The sequence below is a fragment of the Arctopsyche grandis genome, chromosome 10, assembly GCF_051622035.1.
Source record: "Arctopsyche grandis isolate Sample6627 chromosome 10, ASM5162203v2, whole genome shotgun sequence".
In the NCBI taxonomy this organism is placed as follows: Eukaryota; Metazoa; Arthropoda; class Insecta; order Trichoptera; family Hydropsychidae; genus Arctopsyche; species Arctopsyche grandis.
In genome coordinates, this window is record NC_135364.1 from 17341960 (window position 1) to 17359666 (window position 17707).

Genomic DNA, 17707 nt, shown 5'->3' on the forward strand with positions numbered 1-17707 from the left:
TTTTTTACATAAATTTTACTCAAATAGTGGTGACATAGTGGGTAGAATGGGTTTTTAGCCAATTTAATGGAGGAACTGTTTCAACAATGAAATCAAAAGAATTTGCAAACTCTGATAGGAAACGACAGACTTGGAGTCACAAATATCGAAGTCCGACCAGCAGCATTACAGATAATATATTCGGAATAAATTATTTTCAACCGAGGTCAACTCACGGGATCGAACCCGGCTACCTCTCGGTGCTATTCAAAAGCCCAACCACCGAGCCTCACTGCTAGCTTTATGTATGTGCGGTAATTGGATTATTAGTCACATTGCGATCACCCAAAAGACAATTTTTGCCATGAAAATCGCGAATACGGAATATTTGGCACTCGAGTTCTCATTAGTATGATAGTTGTCGTTAGTATGATGGACTTTTCGTTTGCCAGATGTTCCGTTATAGAGATTTTAATGATTTTTGGCTGAGCGCTTTGTGATCAATAGTCATGTACATTGATATGTGTTTTTATTATTATTAATTTTTTGGCATCTTATAATCATTATTATGTGAATAAAATCGAAATATACTGATTCGAATCTACGTGTTTAAATGACATTCATTGATGATAAAAGTGCACGGTTTTATCAAAAAATTCCGATTGAATGATAATTAGCAATAAATTAAATTCAAATAGTCTTATATATATATATAATATTTTTTTAATGCAAAAAAATTCAAGGCAACAAAATAACAGTTTGACAGTAACTTTTAAATTACATGTTCTCTAATTGCATATGAATTTGGTCAGTTCATTTTTTAGTTTGGACAGGAAACGCTTTGATTGGATTCATAGAAATGTCCATTTTATAAAATAATAGAATCACTGACATTTTCTTGAAATCGTTTCCGTCTTTAGTAACTTTGTGAAATTATGAATAAACTGACAATTTATAATTGTTACTGTCCTGACCCGAATTTAAAGACGTAATTTTTTATTATTTACCAACCATTTATTTTACATATACCTACATATAATAGTTATTGATTTTTATTTGCAATAATTAATCGACATTTATTATAAAAACTGACCGAAATCATTTATCAGTTATTGACCGATTAAACACATCCACTATATTAAATGCAAAATACCTTCATACACATGTTTTAACTACACTGTAAAAGTATATAAATAATTTTTCAATATCAATGTATGTATGTACCTAAATGTATATATATAATATGATTATTTTAGCCAATATATACACCCAACTAATATACCTAATACATCTTTACTTAGGGAAATGTAATAGAATAATTATTAATACCTGATTTGAGAAAACACGTCAAATTAACAATTCATCAATTGATTTGTGTTATATTTTTATATAAAGGATCGATCTTGCGATTTCATATCAAAGGCACGTAATTCAATTTATCTATTTATTTGTTAAGTGAATCCAGATCAATCAAATATAAACAAATGTAGCTGTATCACAAAAATATTTTTTAATTTTAGATTTAATTATAATTACAAATATCTTATTTTATTGCGTAGTATCTGACATTTTACGTATACATATATTTACTTAGTTTGACTATAGGATTAATTTTTTAATGTTCTTTGACTCAAAATTTACTGAATACTGAATTGGTATTTGCTTGCGAATTTATAATTTTATCTATATTTGTTAAATTTTTACATTTTTTCTTTAAAGCGTGGCGTGCATGTTTTTATTTTAAAATTGTTCGAAGATCATACAATATCGACAAAATATAATAATATTATTATATTTAATAAAATGATGTAAAGACGTACATGTACATATGTATATGTAATGTATATTTTTGTTTCTCAAAAAAAAAAAAACAAAAAAGTTTACACATAACCAATGAACACGAATTAAAATTAAGGTACTGCATATGTATATTATACGTATTTTTTGCACTGACTATGCCCTCAAGTTGACTGCAATTAGCAGTTTTTCAGGTGTGCTGCATTTGTAATAAATAAATATTTTGTTATCGTTGCATTTTTACATTGTCATTTCAAAACACATCGATAAAATCAAAACAGATATTTTTTTTCTCTCAAATTCGAATATACATATATAGGAAGGATGCTGCATTCAGATTAAAGCGAAATTGAAACTCAGACAAGATGAAGCTTTTGAGTTTTATTTTTATATTATTTTCGGGTGTTACCCGCATATCTGGTATTTTTATTTTTATTTTACATATATACCAGGAAGGCCTTACAGGTAAATCCCAATGCGCCTTCCTGGCCAATTACAAATACAAATACAGCATTTTTGTCGTTGAATTGCGAGACACTGAAAAAACTGAAATTTTTATTGTACATCAATCAAATTTTTCAAATAGTGGTGACATAGTAGGTAGGAAGGATTTTTAGCCAATTTTTTTTCCGGGAACCGTTTCAACAATGAAATCAGAGAAAATTGGCAAACTCTGATAGGAAACGATCAACCTGGAGTCACAAATCCAGGTCTGACCAACAGCATACTCTGAAAAATTCATTTTCATTCAGGGATAGAACCCGGCACCTTCTTGACGGTAAGCAGAAGCTTAACGTCCGAGCTATGCTGCTGGCTGGTATAAACTTATCTAATAAATATTATTATAAAAAATAATTTGTGATATATTTTATCTTACAATATTTATCATGCTATTTTTAGGTGGCATTAATTCATTAGTGTTAGGCGAGTATGAAGAAGGGCAAAGATATTTTCTATATGGAGGCGAAGATGGAAAGTTATCATTGATAGATTTGCACGCAGAGGAGCCGAATGCAAGATTCGATGCTGAAAAATCTGTGAAGTTTATTTTGCACACTAGGTATGAATCATTTTCCTAAAGATTTTTAGTATTTGCAGAATTTAACTGATAGTTCGTGCATCTATTTTAGGAAAGGAAAACAAGATCTTGTATACGGCAACAATGCAGGCTTGGCAAATTCAAACTATGACGCAAAAAAACCAGTAAACATTGTAATCCATGGATGGCAGAGCAACAGTGGAAGTGAAATCAACCAACTCATCACTGAGGGTATGTATTTTGAATGTGTAATAAGTGATCAGATGTTTGAGGAATCTTGTATGACGCTGTCTGTTTTTTTAGCATTCTACAAGAACGCTGATCAAAATGTCATAGTAGTAGATTGGGGAAAAGGAGCTTTTACTTTGTATTCAACAGCTGCAAGGAATGTTATTAAAGTAGGTGCTTTAGTCGGAAAATTGGTCGATTGGTTGATCGAAAATGGAACACCCATAAATAATGTCCATTTAATTGGACACAGTTTGGGAAGTCACTGTGTGGGAATTGCTGGACGTTCAGTTAAAAAGGGAAAAGTTCCCTACATTACAGGTATGTCTGAGAAATTAAAAATTCTAAGAGTAGAAGAAACAAAATTTTGAATGATTTTCTAATTATCTTTTAGCTTTGGATCCTGCCAATCCATTATGGGGTAGCAAAAGCGATAGGGTCAGGCCTAGTGATGGAGAGTACGTGGAAGTCATCCATACAGATTCTGGTGGTTTGGGATTGAAAGAACCCGTTGGTGATACTGATTTTTACCCCAACAAAGGATCAAGTCAACCGGGATGTCTGATTGATGTCTCTTGTTCTCACATGAGAGCGTACGAATATTTTGCTGACTCCATCGATCACATAGGATTCATGGCCGATGAATGTACCGATTATACTGAAATGAACAAAGGAAAATGTGCCAAATTGAGTAAACTGCATATGGGAGGATCTAGTCCTAAGAAGGCGTAAGTTTGTTAATTACTTATAATTTTATTTTGTTCTTATATTCTTTGCAATTTTTTAAATTTATGTATTTTTTGGCAGAACTGGAATATTTTATTTGGAGACGAACAAGAAGCAACCGTTCTACAAGGGTTAAAATTTTTGGAAATTTTTTTCATTTATGTTATCTATATTAGATATGATATATTTTTATAATTTTTGATAATATGTGTTTTGTAAACAACAAATATAAATAAAATTATTTTATATTCCTTTATAATAGTGTATTTTTATTAAGATATAATTCATATTTATCTTTCTCCACGATAATAACAAAATGTTCAGTTCGAAGTGACGCTACAACGAGTTGTATCAAAACTGTTATATGTATATATTATATACGTATATAATAAGTTACGTAGTAAATATCAATAATGCAATTCAATATATAAGATAGATCTCTAAGATAAACACACAGGTGAATATAAACAATGATCACTCAAAAATACGTCTGTTCATCAAGATGATTAAAAATGAAACAATTTTCGTTTCTATTAATAGTGCTTATATTAGAAATATATTTTAATACTAAAACTTGTAAATCTAATAATATTGCCTTTACATTTTAGCTACTGAATCTCTTCTACCGGAAGAAAAGCCGCCTCGATATATACAATTTCCTGATGAAAATGGAGTTGTGCATTGGATAGATTTGGAAAACGATAATCTTACGTCGCACAGTTTCGATCCGGATGAAGATATATAATATTTATTTTAAAATGTGCAGTCTTTTAAATAAAGTTGGATTAGAGTATGATTTTTGGCTGAAATACCAGTCGAATTTTTCAATGGAAATGATGACAACATATTTGCTGCAAAATTTAATACCAGAAAACCAGAAAAAATATCCATCCAGGAAGGAACATGAGCCAATGAAAGTTTGAACAAATGTAATGGCTGATTATGAATTCTTTTCAAATTATTATATTTATTTTTATGTAAGATTATTTTTCTGCAACATTTTAAGTGATATTTATGAATATATCATTTTTATCGATTGGGAAGTTGGAGTCAGTGCTGATTACGTTATATCAGACTGATATGTCCCTTTGGTTAGAGCGAGTGGGTGAATAAATGGACTGGTTGAACATTTTAGGTGTTCCATTTTCCAATTTCCACGTCTTGGGACACGAGAAGATCGAGTAGATCTCTCACTCGAAGGACCTTAAAATATATATATCACAGGTGATTTTCTAATTTTGCAGTGATGATCAAACAGCCGGAAATTTCATCATTTAATAATAAAATAAAATAAATTTGGTCTATGGACATCTGAATTTATTTACTATTCCTAAATTATATGTATACATATATTATATTTATGATTTGATTGAATATAAATCGATTGCTAGATAATACACAAAAGGCAATATAAAAACAATCGACACATCAAAATTACAACAGTTTTCAATTAGGACAAAATGAATCGACAATCGAGCATCCTAATCGTTACTCTTTTAGGAGGTATTTATTTTTAAAAGTTGTAACAATGTGTATATACATTTATATCTTATTACATATTTTGACCATATTTGTAGTAATTGGATCGGCAAAATCTGAGGAAAAATCTCTTAGGTTTATCCAATTTCCAGATGAAACAGGCATTTTGCATTGGATCGATCTAGAAAATGATAATCTTCCACAGCACAAGTTCAATCCTGAAGACGATATAAAATATTTATTACACAGTAGGTATGTACATATCTCACATTATTCGAAAATATATAAAAAATAAATTCGAAGTGACGTATACTGTTATATAAACAACATTTTGAAATATTATTTCAGGGGAAGCGGTCAAAACCCAGAAGAATTTTTCAAAGGGAATAACGATAGCATATTTGCTACGAAATTCGATTCGAGAAAACCGGTCAAAATATCCATACATGGATGGACAGGAGATGGTGAAAACGAGAACAATAAAGTTCTAGTTGATGGTAAGTATTATACTGTATTATATTTGTCCAAATATGCCTTTTTGTTAATTTTAAATGTAAATATTAATACATACTTTACATGTATATTTTTTTTAGCATTTTTAAGTGCGATGGATGTAAATGTAATTGTCATCGATTGGGGAATTGGAGCTAGTGCTGATTATGTTACATCGGCTCGATATGTTCCTTTGGTTGGAGCCAAAGTTGGTGAATTGATTGATTGGTTGAACATTTTGGGAGTTCCATTTTCTAATTTTCACGTCTTGGGACACAGCTTGGGAGGCCATATTGCAGGAATTTCAGGAAGATCAGCAACTAGAGGAAAAGTTGAATATATTTCAGGTTATTTAAGATTTGTTTGTAATTTAACAAATATGTAGATATGATTTAAAATGTGATTTGTTGTAGGAATGGATCCAGCTTTCCCATTATGGGGTAGTAATAGTGAAAGGATCAGAGCTTCTGATGGGAAATACGTAGAGATTAGCCATACCAATGGTGGTTTATCGGGTTTGATGGAACCGATTGGACACACTGATTTCTATCCGAACGGTGGTGTAGTTATGCCAGGGTGTTCTACAATAGATGTACGATGTTCTCACAATCGTGCTTATCACTATATGGCAGATTCCATAGACCATGAACGTTTTATGGCAGACAAGTGTAATAGTGTGGAGGAAATTAGTAGCAACACCTGCGCCAATGTCGGAAAATTGCATATGGGAGGAGCGAAAACTAAATTAGGGTGATTGTAAATTTTTTTGTCAAATGTGTCACAATAAAAATATTAAAATTAATGTCTTTATATTATTTTTTAGGTCTCAAGGAATTTATGCTCTCAAAACTAATGCAGAAAAACCATACTATCAAGGATAATAAATTAAAGCCTTTGTCTGTACTTACTTATATCGATATTATATCACTAAAATTTTGTATATAAATTGAGGTATCTTTTTTTTTCTTTACTTTTATTTTTGAAGTAAGAAAATTTTGTATTGTAATATTAAAATCATTTAAATAATGAGTTTCTAATGTAATAAAAAAACCAAAAATAAACCAAAGATAAATATTATCGTCAGTATACATAATATATTGTTTTCTTTGATTTACTGATAATATTTGAACATTCATTTCAGTTTCTCAATAGTTTTGATTTTTATTTAAAATATCAGTAGCATCATTTACAGCCATTCACCATCCATTGCTTACACGGTTACATTCATCTCTGTTTTGCGCAAATCTCATTCATCTCACTCCCACACATTTTTCTAATTTTTCAAAACACTCATCTTCGTTGTGGCCTTCCCTTCAACCTTTTACATTCCTTCCGGTACCATTCCTTCACTTCTGTTGTCCACATTTCGTCTATTCTTCTAGCTACGTGACCCGATCATTGTCATTTCAATCTCCTCACTCTCTTCACCATATCAACTATTTCATATATAATGTAATATTAATTCCGCATTATCTGTGAAGTGACAATATTTTTTAAGTCACTTCAAAAAATATTTTTAAAAAGTGATAAAGTGCTCTAAGAAAAAGAAAAATTTAAACATATTTTTTTAAATTGTTACTTATAATTGATTATATATTGTGTATAGTTTGATTAACTTTCTGATAACCACAAATGGGCTTATATCCCGATCGTACCTTTCCATATCTTGTTGGTAACTTTTTATTGAACTGGATCGATTCAACTGTTGATCTTGGGGTTGCATTCCAGAGTGACCTAAATTTCGCTATTCACATCGACTCTGTGTGTTCCTCTGCCTCACGAATGCTTGAGTTTGTCTTTCGTAATTCTCGACACTACCATAATCCCGCTGTTTTGAGATTGCTGTACAATGCTCTAGTTAGGAGTATCTTGGAATACGCCTCTATAATCTTGAATCCTTACACTAAGTCTCTAAGTCTTTATCTGTGAAGCTTGAACTTGTCCAAAGACGATTTCTCAGACTGCTTTATAAGGAGTAATATGAGATTTACCCATACTTATTTCCTTCAAAATTCGTCATGGGTATGGTCGGCTACACTTCTCTTGACCACAGGAGGAGTGTTGCTCTCATCAAGTTTTTGTTTTCCATATTTAGAGGCTGTATCTCCTGTCCGTCTATCCTGGCTGAGTTGGGCCTTCATGCTCCAGAGAGTGTGATATGGATCCGCCATCGTCCCCTTTTTCACACTCCTTTGGCTAGAACTGTGGCATTTTGTTATTCTCCCATTCCTCGCGGCCTCCGTTTCTTAAATTCACTGGATGGTGCCATTGACATTTGTCATGTCTCTCTTCATTCTCTGCACCAATTCCTAAGTTATGGAGGTCGCGACCATTTAGAAAGGTTAAGTTGGTGATTTTAATTATGATTTTATTATGATTTCATGTTTTATTTAGTTATCCTTTCCTTATTTAATTTGTATATTTGTATATGTAATTTGTTTTTTAACTTATATTTTTTACTATTGTACTTCTTAATCTTTTTAGCACACTCGTCGCTTTGGAGCAATCTGTTAGACGATTGTGCTTGATTAATTGATTTTTGTAAAATAAAAATAAAAAAATATACATATATGTACATACATATACATACCATATATACGACTGATACAGCGAGAAAAACAGCATTTCTGTCGTGAAATTCAAATTGAACGATTTTTACTTGTCTTAATGGTAGCTCTCTTGGAAGGTGTTGATCACAAGAGTACATATACATATGTATACATACAAATATAACGTCAGTGATATTAGTTTTTAAAATTGAAACTAATTAAATCTTGCTGTATCTGCATCTCTAACATTAGAAGAAGCATCACCTCGGTTTATCCAATTTATAGACATAAAATATAAACAATAGACTTGGAGCGACGTGTCCAAAACAGCAGTAACTGACCCGAACAATTCATAATATACAGCAGTACATGTCACCGAAACGTTTTTCAAATCAAGCAGAAAGGATTTTCTTTGGCCACTGTAAAAATATGTGTGTTATAATAGTGAGTGCACCCATACTTACGAAAGTGTTTCCATGTGCATTGAATATTTTCTGAATCGTCATATTGTGACAATATTGACTCGAAGATATGGCAATGTATGTAAATGTAAGCCAATTTTGCCTTGAACTCGTTAAAAAAAAGTATGAACGTACACGGGCGGCTGTATAGTATGATTAGAAGTTGTCTATCCCGTGCATTGTTGCGCCGGGATGTTGACGCGCATTGCTGGATAATATGAACGAACCTTAAACAAACACGATACGAGCAATTAATTACACCGTTTGGAGAAGAAGATAAAATAACATACAACAATCGTTTATAAATCTATTTATAAACGATTGTTGTATTGATCTGATAATCACGTACGTGTTAATATATGTATTAATATATTTATTTTAGGCTTACATAGATCCAATACTTCCTCTATGGAGCTAATACAAGTCAAAGGCTCAGATCTTCCGATGGAAAGTACGTTGAGATAATCCACACTAATGGTTGTTTGATGGACATGAGATTTTTGGCCATGCGGTTTTTATCCTAATGGTGGTAGAATTATGTAATGATATGTCTTTTTATTTATATATCAGATTCTATTGACCATGAAGGATTTATGGCTAATAAAGGTAATGATTTCGGAAAAGTTTCTAGCAATAGCTGAGCTAATATTAGAAAATAACGGATAAAGGAGGATCAAAAATTGAAATCAAGTGGTAATCAAACGTTTGATGATATTTTAAGAGTGATTTTTAATTAATATACCTTGTAAAATCTTTTGTTTATAGATATTAAGGAGTTTATTATCTTAAGACAATGGTGAAAAACCGTTGATTAACTTGTTGTATTTTATTATTGTTATGTTTTAAATAAGTTGTTTGTGGAAATGTTTAAAATATGAAAAATTTCAATTATGAAATATAACTAGATTTATATCTTAATATTATTATGATTTAGAAATACGACATGAAGGTGATTATTGTTTTCTGGTTGAGTAATTTATTAAAACAACGTCTTTGTATTGTTGAATTTTTAGATAAGCATATACGTAAATTAATATAAGTAATTGTTTTGTCGAAAAAAAAAACAGTTGTTAGAAGATATTCAAAATGGAACGATTTTTAATCATAATAATAGTGGCTCTTTTAGGCGGTATTTTTATTACATTACTCAAATATTCGATATTAAAAAAATAAATTTTTTATCTTAGATTTATATTATATTTCAGCGACTGCCTCTCCGATATTGGAAAAAAACCTACCTCGATTCATACAATTTCCCGACGGAGATGGAGTTATGCATTGGATAGATTTAGAAGATGACAATCTTCCACCGAATAGGTTCGATCCCGATGCAGATATGAAATATTTAATGTACAATAGGTAAGTTAAAATTGGATTACGTCTGTTTTGAGCGTTGCCAAGACTTTAGCGTTCACTCAAATGAAACTTTCACTTGTCAATTTTAGGGAAAATGCTCAAACTCCAGTGGAATTTTCCAAAGGTAACAATGAAAGCATATTAGCTACAAAGTTTGATCCAAAAAAACCAGTGAAAATAACCATTCATGGATGGGGAAGCAGTGGTGGGAGTAAGATGAATTTGGTGCTGGCTGACGGTAAAAATCTTTTAATAATATGATGATTTATAAATTATAATGCAAATTGATTGATTTGGTCATTTTTATTTAGCATTTTTGAGTGTCATGGATGTGAATGTGATCGTGGTTGATTGGGCAGAGGGTGCCAGTGGTGATTACATTACATCTAGTCTCAACGTTCCTCGAGCTGGAGAAAAAGTTGGTGAATTGATGGATTGGCTGAATGTTTTGGGAGTTCCCTTTTCCAATATTCATGTTTTGGGATATAGTTTGGGTGGCCATGTGGCCGGAGTTTCAGGCAGAACTGCGACTAGAGGAGTTGTGGAATATATTACAGGTAAATATTTGTTCTTATAATTAGATATTTGAGTGTGATATCTATGCTTCACGAGTGTTCATTTATATATTATGTTTTCTGTTAGGTTTAGATCCAGCATTTCCTCTTTGGACTAGTACAAGCCAAAGGATCAGACCTTCCGATGGAAAATATGTTGAAGTTATCCATACCAATGGCGGTTATTTGGGCTTAATGGAACCAGTGGGTCAAACAGATTTTTATCCAAATGGTGGTAGAGTCATGCCTGGGTGTACTGTCATCGACACAGGCTGCTCTCACAGCCATTCTTTCCTCTACATGGCTGATTCCATAGATCATGAAGGGTTCATGGCAAACAAATGCAGCGGAGTGGAAGAGATTGGCACTGACACTTGCGCCAACAATGGAAAATTGCATATGGGAGGCTCTAAAATTAAATTAGGGTAATTATAATGTTTTAGATGTTTTTTTAGATATCCAAGAATCATTTTTATTTCAAATAATTTTAATTTTTAGATATGAGGGGGTATATGCTCTTAAAACGAATGTCGAAAAGCCATACTATCAAGGATGATTACATTAGTTTAACATATTATAATATGTATGTATGTTTGTATGTATTCGCATATATTATATTGAAAGCGTGTAACAATTTAATAAAAAGTTGTATTAAAATTAAAATTTGGAATTTATTTCACTATAAGCTAACTAAAACTAAAAATACTATAATATGATTACTTACTAACGTTAAACAACAAAAGACAATTGTATATCCAATGATAGATATCTCAGACAAGCACGCATGGGTTAAATTATAAAATAAATGATTTTATAAAAAATAGCCAAATGCAACGTTTTTTAACCATCTTGACCATCTTAACAATAATGACCCTTTTGAAAGGTATTTCAAAATAATGCCATTAATTAATGATATAATTATTATAGTAATTTTATTATAGTATCTATTTATATGTATTTCTGATACTGCATCTCTAATACTGCTACTGTATCTCTGGGAGAGAAACCAAGTTGATTCATATAGTTTTCCGGTGGAGAGAGCCATATATTGGATAGATTTAGAAGGTGATAACATTGACGCAAGTTCGGAAAACAATCTTGGATAGCTGATGGTAATAAAATAATAAGTTATGTATTCTATAAAATGTATTATAAATCAAATAAAATTGAAAAAATAATATTGTTAAAGCATTTTTAAGTGCAATGGATGTAAATATTATGGTTGTCGATTGGAAGTGGTAATTATGTTATAGCAAGTTTTAATGGTAAATAAGCTGTAGTAAAAGCTGTTAAATTAATTGGTTGGTTGAACATTTTGGGAGTTCGCTTTTTTGTTTTTCATTTACATATTATGACTCATTTTGGAAGGCTAATTGGAGGAACTGTCAAATATATAACAGGTGTTTTTCACTTCTTAAACTATCATCAGACTATATATTTTTATTCATATTTATCATATTTATAAGATCTCTTAGAAATGGATTCCGATTTTCTTCTTTGGGGTAATGCGATCCAAAAGATCTTACCGTTTGATGGAAAATAAAGCCATATCCATACTATGGTGGTTTCTCAGGATGAATTAAATTAGTTGGATATACACACATTTATCCTAATGGTGGTAAAAATATGCTAGATTAGTCATAAGTAGATGTTTAATGTAAACAATAGGACGTAAAGTATGAGCAATATGGATTGCGTATACATATGTGCTTATATTTTACGCCTTATAGATCTATATCAAAAGAAATAGCTAATTAAAGTAATCTTAATTTGAAGTGCTATACTTGATATAACATATTAACGGTATCTTTGACATACGTGTATAGATTTTATCTCTAATTTCATTATGACGTGCAAAATTTTTTCAAAAAAAAAAAACAATCAAAACGTCAATGATGACGTACATATTAGATTATTAGCAAAATATGCCACCACATATGTACATACATGTGTATATGTATATAATAGATAAGGAAAATGAGTATTTAGATACAGAATGAATTTCATAATATATAAGTATAATTTTAATAAACTTATATAGGTACTATTAGTTTGCCAAATCTTTAAAGGCTTAATTCGATGGCAAAAATAATCTAATAATAATAACTCTATTGTCTCAAAACAAATATATAATTTACCCACAATCTCTACGAGATACATCTGATAAACATATCTTGATAAATTCACATAAAATTCAGTGAATTAAAAAAATTGTTTTAGTATCAAAAGACAATCACAATGAAGGCAGTTTTTGTTTGCTTTTTCCTCATATTCTGCAAAGGTATTAAAGTACTATACATACATACACACATACATATAACACCAAAATAGTATTTAATATTATGATGAAAACGTAATTTTTATAATATTCTTTAGCACAATGCACACCAATTCAAGAAAAAGAATTCGAAATCATTAAATTCGTCGATGAAAAAGGCATTTTGCGTGTAATAGATCTTAATGATGATACGCCACCTACTGTCAGATTCGATCCCGAAGTAGATATAGAATATGGAGTATATACCAGGCTAGATTTGAATCATGAAGTAATTATTTTTTTATATTTTTGTCGAAGTAATTGATTAAATTAATAAATAAACATTTCAGGAAAAACCCAACCACCCCACAAATATTCAAAAAAAGAGACGAGGCAAGTTTGGCAGCAACCAACTTCGATGCTACGAAACCAGTCAAAATAACGATTCATGGGTGGACTGGAGATGCTGAAAGTGGAGTCAACACTGTAGTAGGGCCTGGTAGATATTTTTATTTTATTTTAAAAAGTGTAATCAATCGAAAACTTATTAAATCAATTCGATTTCAGCTTTCTTAGAAGCCGTAGACGTCAATATTGTAGCAGTCGACTGGTCTAATGGTTCTAGTGGTGGTTATACTCAATCCGTTCGAAATGTACCTGGAGCAGGACAAAGTGTAGCTGACATGATCAATTGGTTAAATTCTTTAGGAGTTCCATATTCGAATATTCACATTTTAGGACACAGCTTGGGAGCTCATGTGGTTGGATTTGCAGGAAGATTGTCGAATGGAACTATAGAATACATAACAGGTTTGTTTTATTTAAAGCTTATAAAATAAATAACGGATATTCAGAATAATAAAATGTGGTTTTTGTGTTCAGGTTTGGATCCAGCCAGTCCTTCTTGGACCAGTAGTTCTGAGCGTTTGAGACGCACTGACGCCAAGTATGTGGAAATCATTCATACGAATATTGGACAATTGGGTCTATTGGATGCCATTGGACACAATGATTTTTATCCTAATGGAGGTGTTCAAATGCCAGGATGCGATGGAAATCTGTATTGTTCTCATTATAGAAGCTGGGAATATATGGCCGATTCTCTCGATCACGAAAAGTTCATGGCTAATCGTTGCAATGATGTAAATGAGATTACCAATGGGAACTGTGCTAACTTGGGTAAACTTTATATGGGTGGTTCGAAGATTAAACCAGGGTAATTTTTAATTATTTTACATTAAAAATAGCGTGAATTACATATATTTTAAATATTAATTGATTATTTAAAAATTTTATTTCAGTGATGGTGGAATATATGCTTTGAAAACCAATGCTGAAAAACCTTACTATATTGAATAATTTGTAATTACACAAGTAGTATAAGAAATATATGAATATTTTTCAAATCTTTGTTGTTGTTTTTATGTTAATATATTAATATATTTAAATAGGGATATCATAATATTACAAATATGTACATACATACATATACAGCTATATTTTTTTATACATATGTACATTTTATATAGGTACAACCCATTGAAAAACATTTTTTTTCATGAACTCAATTTTACTATACATAAATACATATTCAAATTATTTAACAATCTTCAAATTGATTCCATTCAGTCGTATTCGATTTTAGAAACACAGAACACATTCTCAGAAAAAGTGACAGTGGCACGTAGGTGAATTTCACTGGCTATCAACACCGGTCATATCATATTCGCGCAGAATCATTAATGAACCTCACGTCCAGAAACGGCGGTGCAAAAATATTCGCGAGGATTCAATTCGAAGCCATCATTCGCACTCGAGCCATAGTGAGAGTTTGATCGACAATTTCACCTAAAGTGAAGCACTGTAAATGTGAAAAACTTGGATATACAAACGATGAAATGTCAACTGCTGTTAACCTTCTTGGCGTATTCGGGTATGTCGTTAAACTTCTATGTGAATTAGTAACCCGAATTGAATTTGATCTAATTTAAACTTTAGTTTTAGGAGAAATGCTGAATGTAGAAATGCAGTACGATCCCGTATGGATGGCCAGCGTTGCAAGATATCCTCCTGTGCAAGTTGTAAATCGAACTAATGCTATTACTCCGTATACATCTACTGTCGATGTAGAATTTAGATTATTTACAAGGTAGGTGTGTGATAAATTTGTTTTAATATGATTTTTTATATATTTTTTTTATGAAAAAATGGTTACAGGAGGAATCCTGTTGAGTTTCAAACTCTCGATGTAGATAATTCAACATTGTTGTGGTTGTCAAATTTCAATATTAAAAGGCCGGTGAAAATTTTGGCACACGGCTGGTACAATCATGGTGGTAGTCCCATGCCACAAAATATTAAAGAAGGTCAGTTAGATACATGCTATATTAAATTAAATTGTAGAAATGTATGCATTAAATTTAGTGTTGTTACTTTCTATTATTATAATTTGATTGATTTCAATTTTCAGCTGAAGTTTTAAGTATCAGAACAATTAATTTACCATTTAATATGTGTATGGTTTTAATCAATGTTTCAGCTTATTTGAACGTGAGCGATTTGAATATAATAGTGGTGGATTGGAACCATGCGGCAAACGTGAATTATATATCAGCCAGTTACAATGTGGCAGATGTAGGTCACCAGCTGACCATGTTTCTCAACTTCCTCATCAGAGAAGGTGTATCCGTGGACGATGTCCATATGATAGGCCACAGTTTGGGAGCCCATGTGGTCGGAATTGCAGGAGCATTCGTGGAGAATGGACCCATCCATACTATTACAGGTAGTTTCAATTTTTTTCATAGGATAGAAATGCATTATAAAAGCATTGAAATTGAGATGGATGTGCAGTAGAGAAGCGTAGAATGATTATGATATTAAATAGTGATAATTAATTGAAAGAGGTAAAGGTGAGTGAGAAGCATTATTAAATGTTGGAATGTGTACAAATCAATCGTCGAAAATGTATACATATGTAAGTGAGAGGATGAATAAGAAAATAATGAAAGCTGGTTGGAAGTCAAGAGAATGAATAAAGGAAAACGTGTCGAGTACATTTTATAAAATGTATTCTAGATGAGATGGAAGATATATCATATAAGGCTGAACATTTTATCTTCTCAAATCTTAGGATTAGATCCTGCTCTTCCACTTTTCACTGAAGGAAATCGAGACGCACGATTAGATCGCCACGATGCCCAATACGTAGAAGTGATACACACGTGTGGTGGTTATTTAGGTTTTGCTGTTCCTATTGGACACGTTGATTTTTATCCCAATGGTGGTTCAAGTCAGCCAGGATGTGGTACTGATTATAGAGGTATACTTTAATGGTTTAAGTCGACTCTTTTGAATTGTTTTATTTGAATAAGTTAGTAATAAGCCAAGTTATCAATCAACGTTTCAGGATTCTGTGCTCATAATCGTGCACATAGATTCTTTTCAGAGTCGTTAATATCCGATACACCGTTTGTCGCAGTTCGGTGTGAAAGGTACGAAGGACTTTCAGCAGGATGCTGCACACCTACTGGAGATACCCTCAACATGGGAGGTTTTACTGTCAATTACGGGTATGGTGGACTTAATTTTTTTGTTAAAATTTATAATGTGCTTTATAAATTAAAACAAAATAGTTCAAATAAAATCAAAATAAACTAATAATTTTTAATTGAGATCTTTTAAGTTCTAGATTAAAGTGAAATGTTTGCAAATTTTTGTATAACTTTATAGACATTAACTCAAAATACGAACAACTTTGTGTGAATACACTTTTTATGAAAATAATTAAATATCTTTCGTTATCAATTGAACGATCCTAATGTTTTTGAATAAATGAGGTGAATGCACTATCAAAAGTTGCATTGACATACATATTCAAGTATATGTACTTAAGAGTAATGCACTTTATATGTAATTTGATGATAAGATTGTTGACGCACATTGTTTTTATGTACATAATACAATATGTGCTGAATTTTAATATTTTATTATAACATGAATTTAAATTTTCAGTGAAGAAGGAGTCTACTATTTGTCGACAAACAGCGAGTCACCGTTTGCTAAAGGTCCCAAAAAGAAATGTACTCAGAAATGGTGGTTTTTTACAGTGTGTTAAGTATCGATTTTAACGTATTGAAATAATGCAGTTCTATGATCTTTTGTATAATAAATTATTTTCAAATTGAAAAATAAAAGTTATTTAAAAAAAGTGTTCATTTATTGGAAAAAATTCGGAAGATTGATTGAAATCAAATTTTTAAGCAATTTATATTCAAAATACTTGTGAAATTATAATAAAACATTTGAATATAATTTCAAAACGTTTAAATGTAAACATAAGAATAGACTTTATGAAAGATAAAAATAACGTGTTATTGGAATTAAAAAGTTTATTCATTAATTTAGGTATTGTAAATATTTAACATGCATGTTTTTAATTGCACACGGTCATATCTATATAGGCAATTAAATGATAAAATATTCTAAGAAGAAAACTAGTATAAAAGCGAAAGTGAAAGTCAATGTATTCGCAGTAGATATAAAGAAATTTAATGTGCAAAATGAGTGTCATATTTATTTGCTTCATTTTCGGTAAGTTTATAGCATTTTTTTGTATGTATTTTACATTATAATAATTACTTATACGTATTATATTTATAGTTTCTGTTTCGGCATCGAACTCTTACATAGATGAATCGGAAATTTCCGCCAATATTTTCGTGGTTGAAAAATTCACTGCTGGCTTTCAATACTTTAGAAGGTATAAAGAGATTACACAAATTTGTAGA

General features: G+C 31.1%; 3 protein-coding genes across 3 annotated transcripts; all 3 read left to right on the forward strand.

The window, feature by feature from the left end:
• The first annotated feature begins 2116 nt into the window (after positions 1-2116).
• On the forward strand, positions 2117-4023 carry LOC143918134 (endothelial lipase-like). Its single transcript, XM_077439850.1, has 5 exons — positions 2117-2196; positions 2677-2836; positions 2907-3046; positions 3119-3771; positions 3851-4023. Exons 1-4 carry the CDS (start codon positions 2142-2144, stop codon positions 3412-3414), a joined length of 651 nt encoding a protein of 216 aa, XP_077295976.1. The 5' UTR covers positions 2117-2141; the 3' UTR covers positions 3415-3771; positions 3851-4023.
• An 830-nt stretch (positions 4024-4853) lies between these two features.
• LOC143917819 (lipoprotein lipase-like) lies at positions 4854-6882 on the forward strand. Its single transcript, XM_077439413.1, has 6 exons — positions 4854-5272; positions 5347-5500; positions 5597-5745; positions 5842-6087; positions 6154-6490; positions 6564-6882. Exons 1-6 carry the CDS (start codon positions 5230-5232, stop codon positions 6619-6621), a joined length of 987 nt encoding a protein of 328 aa, XP_077295539.1. The 5' UTR covers positions 4854-5229; the 3' UTR covers positions 6622-6882.
• A 5821-nt stretch (positions 6883-12703) lies between these two features.
• LOC143917565 (pancreatic lipase-related protein 2-like) lies at positions 12704-14328 on the forward strand. Its single transcript, XM_077439104.1, has 6 exons — positions 12704-12941; positions 13037-13187; positions 13268-13416; positions 13485-13727; positions 13800-14133; positions 14219-14328. The coding sequence occupies exons 1-6, from the start codon at positions 12899-12901 to the stop codon at positions 14274-14276; spliced, it is 978 nt and encodes a 325-aa protein (XP_077295230.1). The 5' UTR covers positions 12704-12898; the 3' UTR covers positions 14277-14328.
• Positions 14329-17707: the final 3379 nt, after the last annotated feature.